At 39.3% G+C, this 22,625-nt stretch overlaps 5 protein-coding genes across 6 annotated transcripts; 4 read left to right on the top strand and 1 right to left on the bottom strand.

The window, feature by feature from the left end:
- The first annotated feature begins 102 nt into the window (after positions 1–102).
- On the top strand, positions 103–2,095 carry cst3 (cystatin C (amyloid angiopathy and cerebral hemorrhage)). The gene is made up of 3 exons (XM_046402697.1): positions 103–344; positions 1,004–1,114; positions 1,676–2,095. Exons 1-3 carry the CDS (start codon positions 144–146, stop codon positions 1,748–1,750), a joined length of 387 nt encoding a protein of 128 aa, XP_046258653.1. The 5' UTR covers positions 103–143; the 3' UTR covers positions 1,751–2,095.
- A 152-nt stretch (positions 2,096–2,247) lies between these two features.
- si:dkey-76k16.5 (uncharacterized protein LOC566887 homolog) lies at positions 2,248–6,764 on the top strand. Of its 2 annotated transcripts, XR_006844579.1 has the most exons (6): positions 2,248–2,738; positions 2,844–2,951; positions 4,666–4,780; positions 5,384–5,516; positions 5,647–6,165; positions 6,197–6,764. XR_006844579.1 is itself a non-coding variant. In XM_046402695.1 (5 exons), the coding sequence occupies exons 1-5, from the start codon at positions 2,664–2,666 to the stop codon at positions 6,044–6,046; spliced, it is 831 nt and encodes a 276-aa protein (XP_046258651.1). In that variant the 5' UTR covers positions 2,248–2,663; the 3' UTR covers positions 6,047–6,764. The 2 variants fall into 2 exon arrangements, 1 of the variants encoding a protein (XP_046258651.1); XM_046402695.1 differs by having other exon boundaries at positions 5,647–6,764.
- Positions 6,765–7,667: 903 nt separating this feature from the next.
- Positions 7,668–9,473, top strand: si:dkey-76k16.6 (uncharacterized protein LOC566817 homolog). Its single transcript, XM_046402076.1, has 5 exons — positions 7,668–7,823; positions 7,993–8,112; positions 8,192–8,300; positions 8,837–8,963; positions 9,074–9,473. Exons 1-5 carry the CDS (start codon positions 7,752–7,754, stop codon positions 9,471–9,473), a joined length of 828 nt encoding a protein of 275 aa, XP_046258032.1. The 5' UTR covers positions 7,668–7,751.
- Positions 9,474–9,555: 82 nt separating this feature from the next.
- On the bottom strand, positions 9,556–11,692 carry mgme1 (mitochondrial genome maintenance exonuclease 1). The gene is made up of 5 exons (XM_046402074.1): positions 10,939–11,692; positions 10,585–10,822; positions 10,375–10,507; positions 10,068–10,198; positions 9,556–9,697 (listed from the first exon to the last, which is right to left on the bottom strand). The coding sequence occupies exons 1-5, from the start codon at positions 11,453–11,455 to the stop codon at positions 9,679–9,681; spliced, it is 1,038 nt and encodes a 345-aa protein (XP_046258030.1). The 5' UTR covers positions 11,456–11,692; the 3' UTR covers positions 9,556–9,678.
- Positions 11,693–11,994: 302 nt separating this feature from the next.
- snx5 (sorting nexin 5) lies at positions 11,995–18,500 on the top strand. Its single transcript, XM_046402073.1, has 13 exons — positions 11,995–12,149; positions 13,375–13,479; positions 13,605–13,715; positions 13,928–14,049; positions 14,204–14,327; positions 14,747–14,842; positions 14,948–15,053; positions 15,160–15,235; positions 15,576–15,615; positions 15,727–15,813; positions 16,413–16,572; positions 16,685–16,770; positions 17,110–18,500. The coding sequence occupies exons 1-13, from the start codon at positions 12,114–12,116 to the stop codon at positions 17,158–17,160; spliced, it is 1,200 nt and encodes a 399-aa protein (XP_046258029.1). The 5' UTR covers positions 11,995–12,113; the 3' UTR covers positions 17,161–18,500.
- Positions 18,501–22,625: the final 4,125 nt, after the last annotated feature.

The following is a 22,625-nucleotide window of genomic DNA, read 5'->3' as shown; positions in this document are numbered from 1 at the left end:
TGTCTCGCAGAGGTTTGTGATTGGCTGCGGAATGTGCCGCTCTCGGCACACAAAGCACCTGTGACGTCGTTGTTTATATAACAGGGAGGAAACGCCTGGTTGTTGTTTTGCAGGGAGTTGGTTGAATACGCATCTCCAGAAACATGGTGTGGAAGATTGCCTTTCCTCTTCTCGCAGCGGTTTTCGCCGTCGGGTTAGGTGGTTTGACTGGGGGCTTCCAAGATGTAGATGTAAACGACGAAGGGGCTCGAAATGCCCTGAATTTCGCCGTCGTCCAACACAACAGGCGCACCAACGATCTGTACCTCAGCCAAGTGGCCGAAGTGGTGAAGGTCCAGAGACAGGTTAGTAACGTTAACGTTAATAACGTTTGATGTGGACTTTTTGATGTCTACAGACTTTATTTCGGAAAAAAAACACCTAGCTAGCGAAATCAAGATATTCCAGTCTATGTGGATCATGATGTTTTTTATCAGCCATGAACGTTTAGGAGTTAGAGAAGGCCTCAACGCCTGCACTCTTTACAGGTTTGTTTTGTTCTCATAAAATAACCTCAGTAAAATAAACCTTCCCGTAAGCATATGCAGTGATTTAACCTTTTTTATCTAACTTGTGCGTGGATCCTAACGTCAGTAGAGATACGCAGTAAAAAAAAAACAGGCTCTTTGGATTACAAACACGATAATCCAATCAGCTCCTGTCTGGTCAGGCTTTAGCAATGATGCAATTTGCGTCTCACTAATATGCTGAGACATCTGCAGGTCAGCCCAGGGGTTTTCACATAAATAAATGAGTTGGAAACCTGTTCTCTAGTCAACACAGCAATAAAGAGGAAGCACTTTTTGTCACATTTGTAGTAATCTAGGGCTATAACATGTATCTGATCACCAGATCGCCTGTATGTTGTTGAGAACTTCAGTGGTATATAGGCTAATAATTGTATGTGGCTCTGGAATCAGCTGATGATCTGTATTTCCATGACATGACCCACTTCTCCTTATAGGTGGTTGCTGGCATGAAGTACGTCATAACTGTGAAGATGGCTAAGACCCCCTGCAGAAAGGGCAGTGCAGAGGAAGTGTGTGCGATCCACCAAGACCCAGAACAGGCTCGGGTAATGACTTTGTTATGGGACTGCAGCCTCAGCTTCTGTGTGGGGAAAATTTTGGCCTTTCATTTTTGCTTTTTCATACGGTAGACTACAAACTCAGATTGTGAAATTGTACACTTCCCCTCTTTGAACCATCAGTCTTTGTTTGTTGCTGTTACACAGAGTAGAGTGAGGCAAGAGGAATTAGCTAGCAATCTGTGCTAGCAAATAAAACACCATACCAAATAAAATCATCTTACATGATCATACAAAGCGTCTGATAAATCATATCCATTTATGTGATGAGAATAATGAAAACCAAAATGTTAAACCATAATAATTTTTTATCAGATTGCTGGGTTTAACAAATGGTTCATCATTGAGGAAAATATTTCCCTACTTCAATGAAATATGATCCTGATATGGTCATGATTATTGACCATGGAGATTGTTAAATAAAGTCAATAAATATTATGTAAATCTTTTACTATGACACCGTATTAAAGATTCAATGCTATCTACTGTTTCATTGATGATATGTATGTATATTTATATAATGTGTTTTCTGAACTTTTTCTTTTTCAGCCTTACCTGTGCACATTCACAGTGTGGAGCCGCCCATGGTTGAATGAGATCAATCTGATGAATGAGAAATGCTAGAAAGAGAGCTACGTGGGAAACCTTCAGCGTTTGCATTGCCTACAGATTAACCTTCACACAGAGTAATATGCAATTACCTGTAGATGAACAACAATATTACAGTATTCAAATTTTCTTTTTCTATATCTATGTTACTTAAGCGTATGCTGGACTGAATAACCTTTGTAAGTCAGGGGGTTTAAGATGTCAGAATAACAGCAGCATAGTAGTGAATGCACTTTTAGAGGAGCAACTTTTTACTGCACACTAAAACAAGAAAATAATTATATACTGAATTGTTGATTAGCCTTTTAACTGCACAATGTTTTTAAATGAAATTAGAATTAAAGTGGAATGTAAACTTAATTGAATGTGTCCTTGTGTTGAATGCATTTAGACTTTTGCTGTGCAGATCTGTGTCAAAAATAGTGGAGAAAAGTTTGTATGTATGTGAACCACATTTTCATGAACAATAATAGTAACAATACGTTGTTTTTTCCATTTATTTATCGTTTTTTTATACTTCGTTTGACTTAATACGAGTTTCCTCTTCTGGGTTTCATTCAGTAGTCATTCTTCCCGTCGTCATTGTTTGTTTTTTGTATAAATTTCCGTCGGAAGTCTAACAAAAAATACACCATCAAATTTCCCCAAGTCTTACAACATTTTCTGAATGTGCACACGGAATTTATTTTGATATTTACAAACGGATCCATCTATTGACGCGGCACAACATAATGCTTTTACTTTTAAAATTAAAACCGGAAATATCGAAATGTCTGAATATAAATCCGTTTGCCTCATTCGGTTGGTACAGTAGCTAAATGATTAAACAGAGTGTTCATGATCTATGAAGGCTGAACTTTCGGAACTTTGAGATAAGTTCAACCAGAGCGAGAGCGAACCGCATTAAAGGAAGCTTCGCCACACAAACATGAAGATCCTAAAGAACGACGAGATACAGACCGCTGAAAAGGTTCTGCTTAAACACTTACCGGCCAGTTATAAGGTATACATCTACCCTTTTATAATACATTCCTCAATATGCCAGCATCGGATCGCAGTGTCTGTTTACTGTTGGGACATTGTAGCTCTGCGTCTTTTCTCCTGTTAGGTCTACGGTTTCCTACATGGTATTAACAGGGGCAAGCCAAGTACACTGGAGGTAATTGTTGACACGTGGCCTGATTTTAAGGTCATCATCTGCCGACCAGACCCCCAGGTGAGTGAACGGTGATCTGGGGTGGTTGTAGATTAATCGATTTTTTTATGTAACACATGACCTGCTGTGCTGCTGCTGCTACGGTAATCGTCCTTCGTTGTCGTGTCAGTTAAATGAATTCCTGGCGCCAGAGAGGGCGACGTGGAATCATATCTAAAACTGCAGACTAAGGATAAAAGTAAATACAGTTAAAAAAAAAAGTAATACATGTCACATGTCACAATACATGTCTGACTGAGTTTCTTATTAAATCAAAACCATAATAACCCAGAGCTGAGACCAGGAAGCAGAGTTGCAATTCCACACGCCTCTCTGCGCTCCCATTAAAACAGTTACCCACGCAAAATCCCATAGAGACTATGTCTTCCCCCGACCACTTAAAGTAAGTAAATCAAATACAAAAAGAGGAGTTGTACATAAAAATCTAATAAGGACTAACACCAACACCTTCACAGCTACAACAAATAGAAGAATTAAATGTGGACTATTGAGCGTCATAATCTAAAGCTGTACTGGTAAATGAATTAATATTAGATCATATTAAAATTCACATTCCTCAAGAAACCAGCCAAGGAAGTTGAATTGCAGCCATTTTTGACCCAAGCCTATCTTTCAAGCCAAAGCCTAAAGTCAGCTCTCATTCATTCAAAAGCCTTATTCTTAGTCTTTCACACCCAACCTGGAGAACAGTACAACCAATTTTTATTGTTGCAGTGTATCATGCTCCTGGCCCATACTCTGAATTTCTACTGGAATTTTCAAACAAACAATCACACACTCACACCTAGGGGCAATGTAGAGTAGCCAATTAACCTAATGTGCATGTTTTTGGGATTGTGGGAGGAAGCCAGAATACCCGGAGAAAACCCACGCAGGCACAGGGAGGACGTACAAACTCCACACAGAAGGCGCAGACCGGGATTCGAACCTGGGACCCTGTTGCTATGAGGCAACAGTGCTAACCACTGCACCACCAATTATGCTGCTATTGCTTAGACTTGCTTAGACTGCCAGGGGATCTCCCACGATGTTCTGAGCTCCCTCTTCCGATCCCTCTCCTTCTGCACACATTTATGTCCCATTAATGCACGTTACTAACTCAACTTCTTCCCCGGAGTCCTTGTGCTTTCTCATCTCGCAGGCTCCCATGGATTGTGGTTGGACTTCCTGCTGCGGTCCTGCTTGTAACCTACTGTGATTACTACTGTTTAGTCCTAATTTATTTTAATTTTCTTACTACTCTGTACAGCTACTACCATTATTATTGTTACTACTATTATCATAATCACCATAGTACCTTCTGTATACTTCATAATTATCATTATCAATATTTCTTTACTTCTTTACTACGCTATGCATTTCTGTTTGTGTGCTCCTTCTCTCACCTCCCACCGCCCTCTCCCTCTCTCTTTGTCTCTCTCTCTCTCTCTCAACCCAACTGGTCAAGGCAGATGGCCGCCCACCTAGAGCCGAGTCTGCTCCGAGGTTTCTGCCTTTTAAAGGGCGTTTTTTCTTTGCCAATGTTGCCAAGTGCTTTTTCATAGAGGAATGTTGGGTTCTCTGTATTACAAAATTTAATTAAAGAGTTTGGTCTAGACCTGCTCTAATTGGAAAGTGTCGTGATGCTTGATTGTTGCTTTGTTGTGAATTGGCTCTATATAAATAAACTGAGCTGAAATTGAATTGACTTCTAAGTTATCTGCTTGTTTTATAGAACAAACGCGCCCTGATGTTCAGAAATAAGGTGACGTGCTATGGCACAGATGAACAGATTTTAAAGAAAATGCTGACAGAACAGATGGATTGGAGCACGTATTTCATGATTGGAGGTGAGTTAAAATCACAGAGGAGAGTACTTAATTATTTAGTAATAAATGTTGTTTCCAATTTTGGAAAAGTTAGAAACAGATTGACAGATTCGAACTTCTGGGATCAATAACTCACAAACAAGATGTCGTAAAGACACACAAAACACCCCAATCTGATCTCAGTAATGTTGACAATCAGCTACAACCCAACATGCATCAAAAGGTGCCGTCGTTTGATGAGAACAAATAACACCTCCATGTGCAACTTTGTGTGTGACGGGAGTGCGGGGACCGTCTACAAAGTGCAACACAGAAAAGAGGAATATTCAGTCTCTTTGCTAATATTCAGCGCAGTGTTACAAAAATCACCACACAAATCAAGAAGGTCCTGCTCCTTTTGTATTACAGCACTTGAGTTACTGATCCCTGAAGTTTGAATCTGTCAGTCTGTTTCTAATTCTACCAAAGTTACTGACCAGGAGTTTTTCATGCCATATTTTACTTCATTTTTTTTTCTCCACACTATATAGACAGTTAACAGGAAATAGGAAATTTCTCCATTACCGGTGTAAACCCTTGTAAATAAAAGTAATAATAATAAGGTGAATTATTTTTGTTCTGCAGGATTGGACATTGCCCATGCCCCCATGCTTAAAGAACTGACTTCTGACAGGAAAATCAACTGCAAATGTGAAATTGTGGTGCATCTTATGTATCTGCCAGACAACAGCCATCTGCTCACATCAGCAGTTGACAGGTATTGTCAGATAATTAAACTGTTCCTTGGAGGATATGTATGTGTATTTCACTCAAATCCACATCAGAGAAAAGTAAATGAATCTTATTTTCCATGTAGATGAAATGTTATCATATTTTTTTCTATACAGTGAGCTTGAATCAAGAATTTCATCTCTTGACCTTTCCCATGTTGACTTGGTGAATAAGACCTGGAAGCATGGAGGGAATGAGAAAGGTTACAACAACATAAAAAAATTCATCAGTAACTTCCCGTCATACTGCATCACTGATGACCAGGGTCAGCCGGTGTCCTGGGTTCTGGTGTGTGATTACTGTGCCATAAGCGTGTTGCACACTCTTCCAGAGTACAGAGGGAAAGGCTATGCCAAAGCTGTTGTGAGCACCATGGCCAAGAGACTCCACGCTGAGGGCTACCCAGTGTACTGCTTCATAGAGGAGGACAATGTGGCCTCCTACAGGCTGTTTAAAAGCCTGGGATTCGTTGAGGATGCCTCTTACCGAGCAGTATGGTTTGAGTTCAACTTCTGATATTGTAACCATTTTCATTTCTAACAGTTCCTTATCCAGTGAGCATAACTTAAGTAATTCTAATTCTTTCTAGTCATACATTGACTGTATATCGTCACATTTTATTGTGCTTATTATAAAATATACATTTTATTGGCTCCTGCACAGCACAAGCACTGCATCAAGACCCAGATTGTAATAATGGAAATATAAATGAAAGAGGCTTTAACTGACATAAGTAATAGATTAATGTAACCTTTTCATGGTAAGCAAAGGTGTTTGACGAGAAATCCAACCGAAATTCAGCTGTGTTGATTCATGTTTTTGCTTCAGCTCTGAACAGTTCTCGAATCATATACACACATATAGAAGAACTTTATACATCAATCAGTCTGTAACATTAAAAACACCTGTGCTGCCAAAACAGCTCTGAACTGTCAGGGGAAGAGACATAGGACCTCTGGGGGTATTTTGTAGTCATCGGCATCAGAATGTTGGCTCCTTTGGGTCCTGTGCGTTGAGGATGGGGGCCTCCAGGTGGGGTGTATTTGGTGTGCAGTGTTTACATTGCATTGTAAACAGATGATCTTATTCTATTCAGATAATTGTATTCACTTCACCTGTCAGTGGTTTTAATGTTGAGGTTGACCACTGTATATATGCCATAGATGTAACCTTATTTACGCCAATGTGATTGTATGTCAGCTTGGTTCCCTTAAATAAAGACATTTCATTCACACCTTGTTTTATTCCTGAGAGCCTTTTTACATTACTATCAAAGCTTCGATAGCTTCCACGTAGTAGTTTAGACTGGGTTCAAGTACAGTAATTTTTAATGTCTTTTCTTCTTTTTTCATACTTCTTTAGGGGTCTCAGTGTTTGACTAGTTTAGGTAGACATTAAACATGGATTTAAAGGCTATGATCTTGATAAACAACTTACATATTGCACCTTTTAAGCCTCTATGCCAGTGATAGCAATAATGTGAACATGATACCTCAGGAACACCCAGATGGAATTTCTTCAAATTTTGCACAAACTTCTGCCTGGACTCAAGGATAAAATTATTAGATTGTGAAGGGGAGATTGTGACCACATTTGATATTTGGTCAGATACTGCATTCTAGACACTAATCTTGAGTGTCCACCTTGAAACTGTTTGCATAGATCTTCTGTGCTGCTGAGTTGAACTGTTCTGTTGAACTGTTTAACATGAAGCATCCCCGTTTTAGAATTTGTAGCTTCTCTGCAGCGATCTCCGTAATTGAAGTCTTACAGCCCACTGCAGACTTATTGGTTTTGATAAAGTCCAGCTTCAGATGGTTGTCCTTGGAGTGTATGACTAAATTCTTTATCAGTCACTGCGGACACGACATTAGTCTGGGCGGATATGGATGCAAACTGCAACTTGACTGTGGTGGAGGTATCCAACCGAGGCGATCACTCTAGCTCTATTCTAGTTCTATTATGAGTTAAAGACATTAAATACCAAAAAATGATGTCTTGATGTGATGTACTGTAAATGATACAAAAACAGCGACAAGTCACCAGCTGACCAAAACACCGCCAACCGCCGGTAGCAGCTGTGCCAAACAGCTGCAGCTGCCGCAGCCTGTCCTCGGAGGCGGATCCTTTCACCGGAAGCGTTTTCTCTCAGGACATGTACTGGCCTCCATGAGTTCCGTGCAGCTCCTTCCATAGTGGAAAAATCTTGGCAAAAATTACCATGGAACTGAGCGGGGAGCAGCTGAAAAATGCTGAGATCCAGCTGAAAAGATATTTACCTCAGTCACTGCAGGTGTGTCTGTAAACAGTGGGCGATGAAAGCCTATTGCAAATCCACAAATGACTAATATTAGACTATTATTCGACTTTCTTTTGCTTGCTTGACAACACCTGTAAACAGTCGCTGTCTTAATAACTGATTAAACTATTTCCATTTTTTTTTCTTTTTTTCATTTTTTAAGGTTTACGGTTGTTTGGTCTTAATAAACAGATCAGATCGTGTCAGATCAGACCCTGTAAAGGTATTAGTGGACAGATGGCCAGAGTTCAAGGTCATTGTATGCAAACCCGAATATGAACAGGTAAATACCAATCTAATAATCTATGTGTATTACATACAAACGCATGTATATATTTGCATCATTTTAATTGTCCTTACAGGAGGGCGATCTCTTCAAAGACACACTGGTTTTTGCAAACGATGAAGCTGTTCTAGAGGAAACCATAAGGAAGTCCTCTGTTATTGATTGGACCAAGTGCCTTTGTATTGGTAACAGCAATAAGTATTTGCTTTTGTTATTGTTTCTTGAAAAATGGCATGGAAAGCTCTTTTTTTCCTAACATATTGCTAATTTTTTTTTTCTTTTTGTTTTTTTCATTGGGTTCAAAGTCTTCCCATCGTTACAGTATATGATTTAAGGATCGGAGAAAGACACTGCACCATTCTGTCATATTCTGATACGGCAAGAACTTATGAGTGCAAAGATCACTACCTTAGTAGAATTATAGTATCTGAATGATGATAGGGTCACCGTGTAAAAGCAAAGTGAAGGGAGTCAATTTGTGATGAGAGGGATTTCATATTATACATAATTTATTTGCTTCTTACAAAATATCAGAGCACCTTTATAACATTTTTTTCTTCTAAATACAACATTTGTCTTAACTTAAGATAAACTTAATAACTTCAATCCTATTGAAACAACACATTCTTTCAGAACTCAAAAGAAATGCAAACAAATTTCAGATATTCGTTAAGAGTTTCTCCATTTAAAAAAAAAAAAAAATGTATTTCTTCTGTCCAAGGAACCAACCTTCGCCACATTGACGTCTTCAGAACAGTTGCATCAGAAAAAGATGTCCCCAGCAGCAAACTGGCTGTGTGTCACATGATGACACTGGAAGACATATCCAACCTTCCCTCTATAGACAGGTACAGCCTATATATGCAGCCACATCTCAAGTGTCCAGTGTGTGACAAAATCATTATTGTTGCTTTAATAGTTCATTGATAAAAGAGGATTCTGCTCTGTTCTGCCTCAGTTCAGGGATCTCACTAAGTTCTCTGGATGAATCACATGTTGGAATGGTGAATCAGACATGGAAGTTTAGTAAAAACATGGAGGCTGTCAGGATGATCCGGAACATGCTCGCTAACTTCCCCTCTTGCTGTGTGCTGGATACGGAAGCAAAGCCGGTGTCCTGGATCCTGACCTATTCGTCGTGTGCTATGGGAATGCTGTACACTCTGCCAGAGCACAGAGGAAAAGGCTACGCCAAAGTCCTGGTCAGCACCATGGCCAAGAGACTGCACGCTGAGGGATACCCAGTGTACTGCTTCATAGAGGAGGACAACGTGGTCTCCTACAGGCTGTTTAAAAGCCTGGGGTTCACTGAGGACCCCTCATACAGGACAACATGGTTTGGATTCAGTGATCTTTAAATAGTTTGAAGAAGGGTGGGGCAATATATTTTGTCATTGTAATACATTCTAATGAACTATTAAGCTCCATGAATGAATAGTGAAGATATGAGGAAATAAAATGAAAAATATTAGGCTACCGCAGGTTCAGTTCAGGGCCAGTTGATTTGAACTGAAATAACCTGCTTCACGGACATGCCCTTACAGGTCACCAAGCTCATCTCTTTTATGATGCATGACTGGCTCTGAAACAGAAAGAAAAAGTCCTAATATAACTGATGTTCATAGATATTACCCTATGTTAAGAAAATAATGGGACTGCTTAATAATTTGGTTTCTCAAAGGTCAATTATAATGAGAGGTCACAAGTAACTACAGCCCAAAATGATGTCTTAAGACCACTACGTCATTAATCAATTGCATTTGAAATGACCAAATAGTTTATCAGCTAGCCATTTCAGTTTCAATAGTTTACGGAGGCAAATACTATAGGCTCATAACAACATAATCAAACAGCATGAATGCATTTATTTCTGAATAAAATCCATGATTTATTTAAAACAAGCAAGTAGATGTGAAATTACTTTTGAAAGGAACTGGAAAAAACAACTTTACCTCTTCTCCGTGAACTCTTCAAGGCGAACCAGCCAAGTCTTCCAGTACTCCAACATCAGCTCTGAGCTCAAACGATGAACATGGGCAGGTGAGCCATCCTTGTAGGCTACCACAATGAGTCCATTTTCAACCTGCAAAAACAAGAGATCAGTGGGCTGCGAGGTAAACAGGAAAATACAGCAAACATCAAATGAAACATATTTTTAAGGATTCTATTATCTTTCCAGTAAGGAATCTGACTTCAGGCTGAGAGACAGCTAAACAGTATGAGTGAAATCTAGAGGATGATCATCCCCAGGTATCTCACCTGGTATTTATAGTTGTCATCACTATTCAAAGCTCCAGCATAGGCTGCAACCTGAATAGGGTTGTCATATGTGTTGCTCAGGTATGGTTTGGGCTTCTCTGAGGTCTTCCAGTCAATAACACATAGTACACCCCTGCAGAAAAAAATCGTCTGTGACTACAGTGTTGTCAGGGCGCCGACAAACATTTGCCTGTTAATCAAAATATTTACCTATAGCAAGCAACACAATCCACAACTCCCAGGTAGCTCAGTGTGTCATGCTGCACGGTGCTTTCAATAGCTCTCACTTCTCTGACATCCTCCAGTACATGAGAGATGCTCTCCATGTATCCCAGTACCTCAGGTGGATACGTCGATGTCTCTGAAGGATTTTTGTCCTTCACTGTTGCATCTGTCGTCAGAAAGTCCTCGACAGCTGAATGGAAAAGTCTCCCTTGCCTGAATAAATCTGATTGAATGCAACAAACTCTGGTCACTGTTCTGCTGCTGGGAGTCCCACAATACCTAAATTACAGCTATTACACCACGCATAATTCAACAACAGCTTACAATTACAAAACTTACTCTGACTGTATTCTTTGAAGCCTTCTTCTCCGAGTTCTGCGACCATCTTCCTTCTCCATCTTTCCAGATGGAAGATCTGTTCTTGGGAAAGCGTCTGCTGAAGAATGCGGGTCACACTCGGAACTGAATGCCTGCCTTGGCCCCGGTTCAAAGCAATTCGGACTGGAGGTCCCACCACTGGGTCTTCTACTTCTAAAGTCTCTTGGCAGCGTAAGAAGGGCTGGAGGGTTTTAGGCACCCTCGTCCTTGGTCCTGAGGAGGGCGTTCGAGCTTTGACAACAGGTCCATAAATGAGTTCGTCCTCCGCTTCGAGGGTCTCCGGACGTTGGGAACCGACCCTTGTTGACATGATAGACTTCACAAGAGAAGAGTAGCGTCCACCGTCCACTGAGCTGTATGGGCTGTCTCTCTTTTTGGATCTTAGGCAATAGCTAGCAGAGAAGTTGCTCACAGAGAGGGAGGTGCATGTAGGGACAATGATGTCTCCAAATGACACCACGCGCTTAAGAGAAATCATTGCGGCGACTTTCACACTACAAGTTTGGTCGGGTCGAAAGTATTAAATGTCTAACTACACACACGTACGGAGATTTTAATGTTTTCACAATACATGTGAGATTTTTGCCTTCATTTTGGTGACGGTACTTGCCCCAACTTATCCCAGAGTACTTCGTCCAAACAATGTATCTAAATGACGCGCCTCCGCGATTGCACAAACTTCCGGTTATGGCGTTTCTAAAGGCAGAAACTACGTTACCCAGAATGTGCAGTGTATCATTAAAATGTGTCCGTGGGGTTACTGACTCGTACTCATTTCAGTTACTTTCATTGACTTTGTCGTTTCATTATGCCACATGTGTTTATTTGCAAATGATAACATGTAACGTTGTTTAAAAAGAAGATATCATAAAGCCCATAACTGTAGCTAACCACAGATACTGAAACGTAGCATGATTGATTAGTTAAAAAGCCAATCGTAGCGTTCATAAGTTCGACACTGTCCAGTGAAATTGACTTTAAGGCGGGATTTATTCTTTCAGAATGGGGGCGAAAAAAACGATTTGACAGCTCGTCAGGCAGCCAACCAGTCAACGGTGGGATAGCTTCCTGCACATATAGTTTTGTTATTTAGGTTGTTGGCCTGTTCTTGCCGTTTCGGCGATTTCAACCCCATCATGACATCCACTTTAGACGACAGCAGTAAGGAGAAAGTGAGTTAAATGGGCTTTGACGTGTAAACTGCACCAAAAGTCGACTTCGGTGGCATTATGTTAACTGTTGCCGCTAACTTGTGTTGTTTTCTGTCTACAAAACGCTAGCCTCTGGCTAAAGCTAGCCACCATTTCTTCGATAAATTTACCAAGAAGTGGGTAGTGTCAAGCTGCATGTATGCAGCAAAGGAGTTGTTTGCTAATGTTACCTAACTTATGGAACGTATTAAAGCATGCAAAGGTTAACGCTAACTGCCCAGTGTTCACTACAGAAAAGTGATCTTCCGCTGCCTGTATGGTATTAAAATGTCTTCGTTTTTATTCTGTCAAACTAACTTATGTTTTGCAGAGCTGTGCAGCACACTGGGCTGTGACACCTCATTGGGATTGTGGTTAGCTATAATTGTTAGCATTCTGACAGGCGTCTGGATCATTTAATGTTGCAGGTTTCGTTTTTGAGAGGTCTTTATTCAGCTTTAGGGTCATTTTTGGGGGATGTCGTTTGTGGTGTGGATGATTTACATTGCGTGAGAGGAGAGAAATGTGAATGTGAATTCCAGTCTCAGAAATGACCATGAAATTGTTTCGATAAAAACTGAAGATTATTTCCTTTAGTGAAGGTGTACCTAATTAATTGGGCGTTCGGCATTTTTTTTGTCAGCAAAATTAAATAGTCAGGATTTCGTTTATTCTTTTTTGTCTCAGTTGTGCGGAAGTAGCTCTTATGCCAAAGCAGGACTGAAATCTGTGCCTGTTGTTGGATCCATTACAGTTTTGTACAGTCCTGAATTCTGTTTCTTCTTTGTGTATTTAACCAACAATCCAGTTGTAGCCTGTCAGGATTGCTTGAATTATGAGTTTTTAAATCAGACAGCAATAGCTCCTGGCTCTCAGCATTGTAGCTGGATCTGAACTTTTTGTAAGAGAAGACTCCAGACATGTAGGATTTGCACTTCTGCCACAAGTTAAGGTTTTACAGAATCTGCTCATACTTACATATCTGTGAATTGTGGGTGAATTACAATCATTGATAGTACTGAACCAGTATTCTAAACGAAACAGCTATGAGCTGTGCTTGATTAGAGTTTCAACATGAAGTCACGGCCAACAGAAACACCAGAGAGGCAACATTGCAGATAAACCAAATGACCACAAACAATAAGATCAGCTGGCTATTTCTTTTTCTTTTTTTAAAAAGAAACTGTGGCGTATTCTTTTTCCTTAGATGCGCTCTGTGTCTGTGGATCTAAACAATGATTCCTCTCTTCTCATTGACATCCCCGATGCACTCTGTGAAAGGGACAAAGTCAAGTTTACTGTCCATACAAAGGTAAAAAGAAATGTTTTTATGTACCTGAAAATTGACACATTCCAATGCATAAACTTACTCCTAACCTTAAAAATATTCTGTAAAGGTATTTGCTGATATGTTGACAAAATTAAATTTGTTTCCAGACCACACTTAGCTCTTTCCAGAAGCCAGAGTTCTCTGTTCCCAGGCAGCATGAAGACTTTATCTGGCTACATGACACTCTGGTTGAGACAGAGGACTATGCTGGACTAATAGTGAGTTGGACTTCTTGCAGACATAACTGGCAGATTACAAAGAGGCTGTAATATCAGGTCTTTGGCACCCGCACACTCATTTTAAAATAAGAATTGATCACTTATCAGTTCATAAAATGTTTTTACTAAGTTTAATTGTATATTACACATTAAGACTATTTAACCCATAAGAAATTTTAAAAGTAATTTTTTTCCTGCTTTGTTGCTCACAGATTCCACCAGCACCCCCAAAGCCCGACTTTGAGAGCCCAAGAGAGAAGATGCACAAACTGGGAGAAGGTGAATCCACTATGACCAAGGACGAGTACACTAAAATGAAGCAGGAATTGGAGGCGTGAGTGTGACACTCAAACGAAACACCATGTTTTCTGTCCTTTTTATGTTGTGTCATGTTGGATCCTTTGCATAAGCCACATCATATATTATTTTACAAAAGCATGTTCTTGCTGTGTCTGTTATCTGTGTAATGTATGCTCTTTTCTTTTCAGTGAATACCTGGCTGTGTTCAAGAAAACCGTCCAAGTGCACGAAATCTTCCTACAGAGATTGTCTTCTCACCCCATTTTAAGCAAAGACAGAAACTTCCAGATTTTCTTAGAGTATGACCAGGATGTGAGTTCCTCATAGTGCTGACTTCCTTTCCTGAGTTGTCAGTTGGAAAGAGGGGAAGTAGAGTTTACTGGAGAACTGTGACAGATGGCTTACATCCTGCTGTGTTCAGCAGTTATGCTTATCTGTGTAGTGTCTTGGTCAGTCAATGGCTGGACTGTTTGTTAGCAAATCCAAGAGTCATTAAGCACTTTCTATGCTCAGGTACTAGTCTGATAAAAGAGGAGGATACATGTATTTGAGGTTGACATTGTGACACATAATGATATCGAAACAATTAACTTTTGGCACAGTCACAAACAATATTAGTTCATTCATTAGTTCACATTAGTTCCCAAATCTTCATATTATAAACTTTAACAAAATACATCCTCTTCTGCTCATAGATCTAATCTGTTTCCTTCAAAATTCTGTCATTTTAGCTCAGTGTGAGAAGAAAGAATGCCAAGGAAATGTTTGGAGGATTCTTTAAGAACATGGTGAAGTCAGCTGATGAGGTCCTTATCTCAGGAATAAAGGTGGGGCTTGTCCATGGTTTGCTCACAGCGTAGGCATGATAGCATTGCAGATGCATAATCATTTATCCATTTACCTTTTGTGTTGTGTGTGTGTTTCCTATCTAGGAAGTCGATGACTTTTTCGAGCAAGAGAAGACGTTCCTGCTCGACTACTACAGCAAGATAAAAGATTCCACTGCCAAAGCAGAGAAAATGACTCGTGCACACAAAAGTACCAGAGGGGTTTTACATTACTGTATTAAACTGGGCTTTGAATGAAGTGGTATAAATGAGTTATTGTTTGTGATCTGCTTACTATTGATTTCTGATTTCTCTAGATATTGCGGATGATTACATTCTTGTCTCTGCCACTCTGAACAGTCTCTCTGCTGATGACAGTACAGCAAATAAGAAGTGAGTTTAATATATATATTAAAGATCTTTATGCAAAGTAGGGCTGGGCAAGTATTGTCACGTTGACACATTAATTAATTAACACCGACATTTATTTTATCGCGCGCTAACGCAGTTTTTTTAATTATGATAATTATCTTTAAAGTCCGTTGCTCACTAAAAAAATAAAAATAAAAATAAAATAAAATAATAACGTTCTGTTAACTTGCCCAGCCCTAGTGCAAAGACATAATTGGTGTTGAAAATTATTAGCCATGATGCGCTTTTGGCCCAATTGCGGCTAATGTTATTAACTGCATTTTACAGTTTTGTTTTGTTTTTATTTATTTTTTTTTCTCAGGCACTTGGAGAAGTTATCAGACCTGTTTGAGAAACTTAGAGTAAGTAAAACTTCAATTACAAACAAGCTGAGACACCTTTGTAAATATTTGACCTGGTTTTGTAAATAACCTCATGGTAGCTACTAGACAGCTTAATTTGTGTCCCTGCAGAAAGTGGAGGGGAGAGTTGCATCGGACCAGGATCTTAAACTCACTGAGCTGCTGAGATACTATATGAGAGACATCCAGGCTGCCAAGGTGAGACATATTTATCTTAAGCCTTCATACAAGATGCAGATTCACAACCATGTGGCCTAAGTTCACAAAGGTTGCTGTATGTCAAATACTTGAAGCAACCCATTCCAACCAGACAGAACAATATTCATTGAAATAACAAATGCACTGCTGTTTACCACAGACCAGGGCTAAGGATTAAACCTCATTGACTCTTATAAATAAATCTGAATTTTTTTTTTTTTTTTTTTTGAAAAGATGAAAAGAAAATTATATTCATTACTCCAAGCAAGATAGATGTTTTCTACTTACTGTGATGTTAGAGTTGTTCATATTTGTTGTGTACGATATGACGACCATTTCAGTATTTATTCAAATTTAAACGATTGCATTTGTGGAGAAGAAACCCTGTTGTGTACAAAACAAACATGCATGTGTTTTTCTAACTATCATTTTATGCTGTCAAAATCAGTCTTTTGCAGAGCCTTTGACTTATTGGAGGCTAAATAGATTGCTAAATATTTGTCAAATTAAGTCAAGTCATCTCTTGAGTATACCAAGTGCACTTTATGTTGCTTATTCATTCATTTACTTCTCATATTTAACGGTCTGGAAAACATCAGGACCTTCTGTACAGGCGAGCCCGGGCGTTAGCTGACTACGAGAATTCTAACAAGGCTTTGGATAAGGCTCGACTGAAGAGCAAGGACATTGCACAGGCAGAGGAGCATCAGCAGCAGTGTCTGCAGAAATTTGACAAGCTCTCAGAGTCTGGAAAGAGAGGTTTGTGCATCTGTGCATAAGAGATGCAGGCACAATCTGTACTTGTTTCTTTGTGTATAAAATGTTATGCACTGTACAAGCTCTTTTTTTAACTGGACTATGTTATCCTCAGAGCTCACCAGTTTCAAGGGCAGGCGTGTCGTGGCCTTCAGGAAGAACCTCATAGAGATGGCTGAGCTTGAGATAAAACATGCCAAGGTGAGCAGCACAATACAGTGAGGTCAGTTAGCTGCTCTACATTGCCCCTAGGTGTGAGTGTGTGCGTGTGTGGTTGTCTGTTTTTGCGATTGGCTGGCGATCAGTCCAGGGTAAACCCCGCCTTTCGGCCGTATGTCAGCTGGGATAGGCTCCATTGGGTTTACTAATAATCAGTTTAATGATTTATTCAGGTTTCCATAAGTAAGATATGTTGTTTACATGTATAAACCCATAGAAAAATAAACGGATTATAAGTGGGATGCAGCCTCCAGTTAAACGCTTTAGTATTTGCTGACTTGGAATCAGGAATATTAATACTGGTTTCTCCTGTCTTCATAGAACAATGCAACTCTATTGCAAGGATGCATTGATCTGCTCAAGAGCAACTGACATGCTTTCGGGTATTCCTGTCCTACCCTCACCAAGTGGCCAGTCATAGCAAATGGAAACCTGGCGGCCCCGGGGGGCCTTGCATGGACATGAACCTAAACCCTTTTTCTGCTCCCATTCCTGGGTCTGATGCAACTTTAATACCCTGCACAAGACCAAGTGTCTCGTAAGCACAATGTCTTGATGTTTACAGATTCCATGTCCTCTGGCCCGTGGTCCATCCTTTTCCATTATCTGTGGAGGTCTAACTCAGTGTGAATGTCTCCACACAATGAGGTTGCCAACATTAAGGTCTTCCATTCCTTTGCAGCACCAATCAAGTTGATTTTCTTTTTTTTCCTCCTTTCTTTTTTCTTAATTTTACATTATACACATACAAAAAATTGCCTTTTTGATCTTATTTCTGCTTCCGTAAGTTCTAACTCTATCCTCCTTCCTCATGTACACTTTTAATTACCTTTTTGAAAAAAGAATGTTTTACGCATTGCCATAACCTACGTTTTTTTTCCTTTACGTGCTTAATCTGTTGGACTTTTTTGTTTGCTCATGGAACAGTTTTACAGAAGCAGAACTAGTACCTGGAAGAAACATCCTCATGCTCTGCATTCTCGAACTCTGACATTAGGGTACAACTGAACCAAACCCTCTCATAAACAAACTCATGGCTGACAGATGATCTTCTAGTGTTGTAAAACAGCTGCACTTGACCTCAGAAGGGGACGGTTTGATTTGTCCTCACACTCTTGTTTGTTAGAAGTGAGCTCAGATTCCACACTTAAAGATGTGCATTAGTTTTGCAAATATGGATCAATCGTGAAAGATTTCAGTAATATTTCCTCAACCGAAATGGTGAGGACAATCTGGTGTTTTTATCTACCAGAATCAACATTGATAATGTTAATGAGTCTGATTTTTTATTTTATTTGCGCTCACAATGCTCATCAGCTGCATGTATTATGTCGTCTGCAGCTTCTTCATTTCAGCCAACTCATACTGCTCATTCAAACGTTCCTTCTCATTATATGATTATTGTTGTTTTTCTTTATTTTGCCCTACACCCTCCTTTGTTATGTGATGGGGCCTCATTTATTTTCCAGATCTTGTAAACATTTTGTTTATTTTAAACAGTTATTTAAAAAAAATGCACTAAGAAGATGAAAAAGACTTTACAATCATGACCAGGTTCAGTGGAGTGTCAAAATGCATTATAGTTTTTTAAGAAGTTGAATGTATTTCTAATGGATTCCAACTGTGCAGATGCTTTTCTTACTGAACAAAAGCATTTTATAAATTTGTAATAACGGCGTTGAATAAATCCTACTTTCCCAAGTTTGATCTGAGCCATTCTGCATTTGTCTTGAAGCTTATTTTTTAGCTTTTTGTCATTTCATGTTCTTTAGTCCCTTGAATCAAAATACACTGAATCAGGGCCACCCAGTACACCACTAGGTGGCGGTATCCATCTGTCAACTGTATCCTGCTCCTGTCAAATTTTGTTGTGTGAACCCTTAAATTTAAACCCAGCTGTAAGTATGTTTGTGTTAAATCCATTGACCACAGTGAATCCTTGCATGGGGCTGTGTGGTGCATTAGGCAAGCTGTAAGGAAATTTCCAAGTGCTCATGGGAATCACCTTTAACAAAATACACAATTTATGTCCTGCTTGTTGAGCAACACTAAGCAACAGGACCTACACAAATAATCAGGACTGTACCAGGTTATTCAGCAAACACTTTCTGATAGCCTTTGCATTGTGGTCAGCTTTCCTTTATCTGTGACATGTATATAAACACAGATAGCACTTGCAGAAAACTAGCATGTGGAAATGTTCTTAAGCAACTGTTTTTTGCATTACTCCACATTGCATTATGAAGGAAAGCCACCAGCTACAAAGTGATTATTGGAAAATAATGGTAATGGTGCGCATTGGTAATAATCCTTCACTTTTTACACATAGTGAAAGGACACATCTGAGAGAGACGTGGAAAAGTTCTAACTATGTCCACAGACGGAACCTACAATATGTGTCCATCAAGGATGTGTCAATATTGACATCACCAATGGTGCAGTCACGGTGACTTTTAGGTCTGGACTGATTGGATGAAGCTACAGCCAATAAGATGGTAACACATTATACACTACAAAGAGGTTAGTTTGCCAACTGCTGTCAGAGCAAACAGTATGTTAAAGTATGGCATTAATTATTATTGTTAATGCTGTGGTGGATCCAAGGGTCTCTTTTTTGGAGCATGAACACGAATGATTAATATAGCACTCCGATAGTAATCTTAGTGAGCCTATGTCTCTTCAGTGCCTGAAAATACACAGATACTGATCAGAGTTTATAAGTGTGAAGCAGTAAAAATTATCAGTTCTAAATGTAATCTTTTTATGTTCCCTTTGTGTAGCTGCTGTGTTACTGCGATAAAGAATTTCCTCAGTTCTTGCTCTAATCTCAGAGGCACTGTTGTACTGCTTAAAACTTGTTGTTGCTGGTGTAAAGGAACAAATCAAAGTCTTATTTTGCTGATTCCATGAATTTTCTTATCTCCCCTCAGGCAGGCTTGGATAATTTGCAGGCTCTAAATGTGATAATGAGTGAGATTTTGTAAAACTTTTGGAGATATTATCAGTGATTTGCCATTAATAAGCTTTATTTTTTTTTCTTTTTTGTTAGTATGTCAGAGTCCTCACTTGCACACACACACACACACACATACAGATATAACTAGACCCTGGAATGCATTATGGAAAGCTATAACAAAAAAGGACAGTCTTTTACCACATGGTCATAGTCAGGTGAACCAAACCATAGTCAGAAAGAACCAAGCCAAACTCTTACTTATGCAAGCTCAGCTTTGTAAGGACCTGCCTCATGTCCTACAGGTTTACACTGTTCATCTGAAAAGTCCTGATAAATGCAGACAGAAGCCTTAGAGTAGGACTCGAAGCATGAGGCATTAAGGCCTCCTCAAATAGAAACTGTGACCTCTGAAGGGCCTCACTGTGAAAGTGCACCTGCAGCGCTTGCTGGTGTAACTGAACTGTCTGTGCTTCCTTAGTGAAACAGAACATTGTACTTATTACCGGTGCCCATCAAGAAAAATTACGCGCAGCTTTTTTTCCTTAGTTGCACTGAGGCTGTGGACTCATACAGCACATCTCTCAGACACTGTCACCCACAACAAAACTGGCCTGTACAACATTCTTCTTCTTTGCGGTGGAACTCAATTGCACATGGAAATTTCAAAATAAAGGATCCAAAAGAAAATTACCTACTAAACATCCTCCAGGTGAGGCCTTCAGTAGTTTCATTATTCAGAATTGTGAATGAGGTCTCTGAATGAGATAAAATAAAGGCTGTTGTGGAAATTATGAAGAACAAGCATTTTCCCCCTTTGATAATGTAACTCTGTCATTAACCCAACACTAAAAATCTAAAAGGACTTTTTCCAGGTTAGTGTGCCCTGCCCTGGCAATCAGTTATTTTCATGCACACAATACAAACACAATGTCATCTCAGTTCCTAAATAGTTTTCATGCACTGATCGATAACACAACTGTTTCATCTCATCACACAACAAAAACACTTAAAGTGCGATTAATTATTTACATTGCAAAGCAGTTGCAATGCTGTTCAAGTGAAAATCTAGTTCTCTCCTTGATGACCACAGTATAATAAATAATAGAGGAAGACAAAGCTTCGTGAGCAAATTTTGCCTATGCTTAACTTTCAGCAGCTGGCAGAATGCAGCTGACACTGCAAGAAAGGGGAGTGAAACTGCTAAATAACTGACTCTGGTTCACATACATGAGATGAAAAACCAGCGCAACCAGTACACACAGAGTTACATGGTTATTGGTTTGCAAATGGTAAGACGGTTTTATCGGTGGGTGTTCATAAACAAGAGGTTATTTTATTTGAGAAACCAGCTGAATATTATGTTTCTAGATAGAGCAGCAGTTGAAGGACCAAGGACCATGGTTGAGTAAAACTCGGTTATTCAAGCCGTCAGTCACATGGTGCAGCAGTGCATTTGAAGTCACGCTTGGTTGTGTATATTGTAAATGAAATATTCAAACAAAATTTCCACTGTTAAATTTTGAAACTTGACTCATGGTGCTTTGTTCTTTGTTGGAAAATAGAGAGTAATTAGAGTAAATGTATTGTGTTGTGTGTCTTTCTGTTTATTAAGTACATGAGGTTAGCATGACGTTCTTTACAATGGTTTGAGGTCAGCTGATGTGGACAATCTGTGACTAGACTTAAGCAACAAGTGCTTCCACTTAACATACTCTTTTATTAAGTGGTTTGAGGAGAGGTTGTCTTAAAGACGCCTATGAAAACAAGAAAGTGACCTAGGGTGTGGACAGAGAAATGTTCCATTATTAGACCAGAGGAACTACACTTTTCGTTGACAGTTGGACCTATCTTACGTCACTTACACACAGTCGCACACTGATTTTAGCACATCACATTCACATTGTGTCACTGAATCAGATTGATGCAACACCAATGAAATCTCCCTGCAGTAGTGTTTTGGGCGTTAAAATATTAGCAGGTGTGGTATAACAAACCTTTCACGTAAGGCTGGCAGAACTGTAGAGCTAACAATGTTGATGATGATCACTTCTGGGAGGCCTGTAGCCATCCTTGAAAGTTTTATTTTTGTATTTGAAGTGATCCTCATGCTCTTGTCTGTCTCATAGCACAGCAGCAGCATAGCACACTTTAGAATCAAAGATACAATACATTAAAGGTAAATACTAATTGCAAAAAATACCCCCTAATGCTGTGTGTTGGCCTCACAGCATTAGGGGGCATTCTTTGCTCAAATCCACATAAGACTATTTTAAACTAAAGTAAAATACCAAACTTTTCAAAAATAGGCTACCAAATATGTTATATTTATATTATATTATATATGTAATTTTAGGGTTCAGTCTGGCATATTTGCACAAGTTGTATAAAAACAACATAAGTTGCATAATACGTTGTGTTTAACATATTTCTCCCAGTGCAAACATCACAGGCCTATACTCTCAAAAACTAGCTAGAATACACCAAGAAGGTACATAATATGAGTACTTGATACAACCAGTTAGATTAATAGCCAGTGATTTTCACAACCTTAAACCTAGGAGAACAAAAGGTTACTATTACCCGTGATGTGTGATGGTAAGTATAGAATGCACTTTTCTCTTCAATGAAGCATAGTGAGGTGTAGCATCTCTTAGAATATCTAAATATAGTCTTTATATATAAAAAGGTCGGTGTCCTGACTGAAAAGATTTCCTCCCCCATTTTAATTGAATAAATTAATTACATTCCATTTCAAACGAACCACTTCGTTTGAAATGAAACTGACTCTAAATGAGCGTAGAAACGTGGAAAACTATAACTCCCGGCATGCTCATTTCCGGTTTGAGGGAATTCCAGCCAATCAGGAGCTTTCTGGATATAT

This window comes from Scatophagus argus, chromosome 10 (assembly GCF_020382885.2).
Source record: "Scatophagus argus isolate fScaArg1 chromosome 10, fScaArg1.pri, whole genome shotgun sequence".
NCBI lineage: Eukaryota > Metazoa > Chordata > Actinopteri > Scatophagidae > Scatophagus > Scatophagus argus.
This window is presented reverse-complemented; position numbering and strand designations above follow the sequence as displayed.

What these genes read in the sequence shown, in the direction of transcription:
- si:dkey-76k16.5 (XM_046402695.1), top strand. Translation starts at nt 2,664, where the DNA reads ATGAAGATCCTAAAGAACGACGAGATACAGACCGCTGAAAAGGTTCTG. An exon ending in ACTTACCGGCCAGTTATAAG is followed by an intron (nt 2,739 to 2,843) that starts GTATACATCTAC and finishes TTCTCCTGTTAG; the next exon opens with GTCTACGGTTTCCTACATGG. An exon ending in CTCACATCAGCAGTTGACAG is followed by an intron (nt 5,517 to 5,646) that starts GTATTGTCAGAT and finishes TTTTCTATACAG; the next exon opens with TGAGCTTGAATCAAGAATTT.
- cst3 (XM_046402697.1), top strand. Translation starts at nt 144, where the DNA reads ATGGTGTGGAAGATTGCCTTTCCTCTTCTCGCAGCGGTTTTCGCCGTC. An exon ending in TGGTGAAGGTCCAGAGACAG is followed by an intron (nt 345 to 1,003) that starts GTTAGTAACGTT and finishes TTCTCCTTATAG; the next exon opens with GTGGTTGCTGGCATGAAGTA. An exon ending in AAGACCCAGAACAGGCTCGG is followed by an intron (nt 1,115 to 1,675) that starts GTAATGACTTTG and finishes TTTCTTTTTCAG; the next exon opens with CCTTACCTGTGCACATTCAC.
- si:dkey-76k16.6 (XM_046402076.1), top strand. Translation starts at nt 7,752, where the DNA reads ATGGAACTGAGCGGGGAGCAGCTGAAAAATGCTGAGATCCAGCTGAAA. An exon ending in ATTTACCTCAGTCACTGCAG is followed by an intron (nt 7,824 to 7,992) that starts GTGTGTCTGTAA and finishes TCATTTTTTAAG; the next exon opens with GTTTACGGTTGTTTGGTCTT. An exon ending in GCAAACCCGAATATGAACAG is followed by an intron (nt 8,113 to 8,191) that starts GTAAATACCAAT and finishes TTGTCCTTACAG; the next exon opens with GAGGGCGATCTCTTCAAAGA.
- mgme1 (XM_046402074.1), bottom strand. Translation starts at nt 11,455, where the DNA reads ATGATTTCTCTTAAGCGCGTGGTGTCATTTGGAGACATCATTGTCCCT. An exon ending in CTTCAAAGAATACAGTCAGA is followed by an intron (nt 10,823 to 10,938) that starts GTAAGTTTTGTA and finishes GCATTCAATCAG; the next exon opens with ATTTATTCAGGCAAGGGAGA. An exon ending in ATGACAACTATAAATACCAG is followed by an intron (nt 10,199 to 10,374) that starts GTGAGATACCTG and finishes TTGTTTTTGCAG; the next exon opens with GTTGAAAATGGACTCATTGT.
- snx5 (XM_046402073.1), top strand. Translation starts at nt 12,114, where the DNA reads ATGACATCCACTTTAGACGACAGCAGTAAGGAGAAA. An exon ending in ACCTGTTTGAGAAACTTAGA is followed by an intron (nt 15,616 to 15,726) that starts GTAAGTAAAACT and finishes GTGTCCCTGCAG; the next exon opens with AAAGTGGAGGGGAGAGTTGC. An exon ending in GAGACATCCAGGCTGCCAAG is followed by an intron (nt 15,814 to 16,412) that starts GTGAGACATATT and finishes GGAAAACATCAG; the next exon opens with GACCTTCTGTACAGGCGAGC.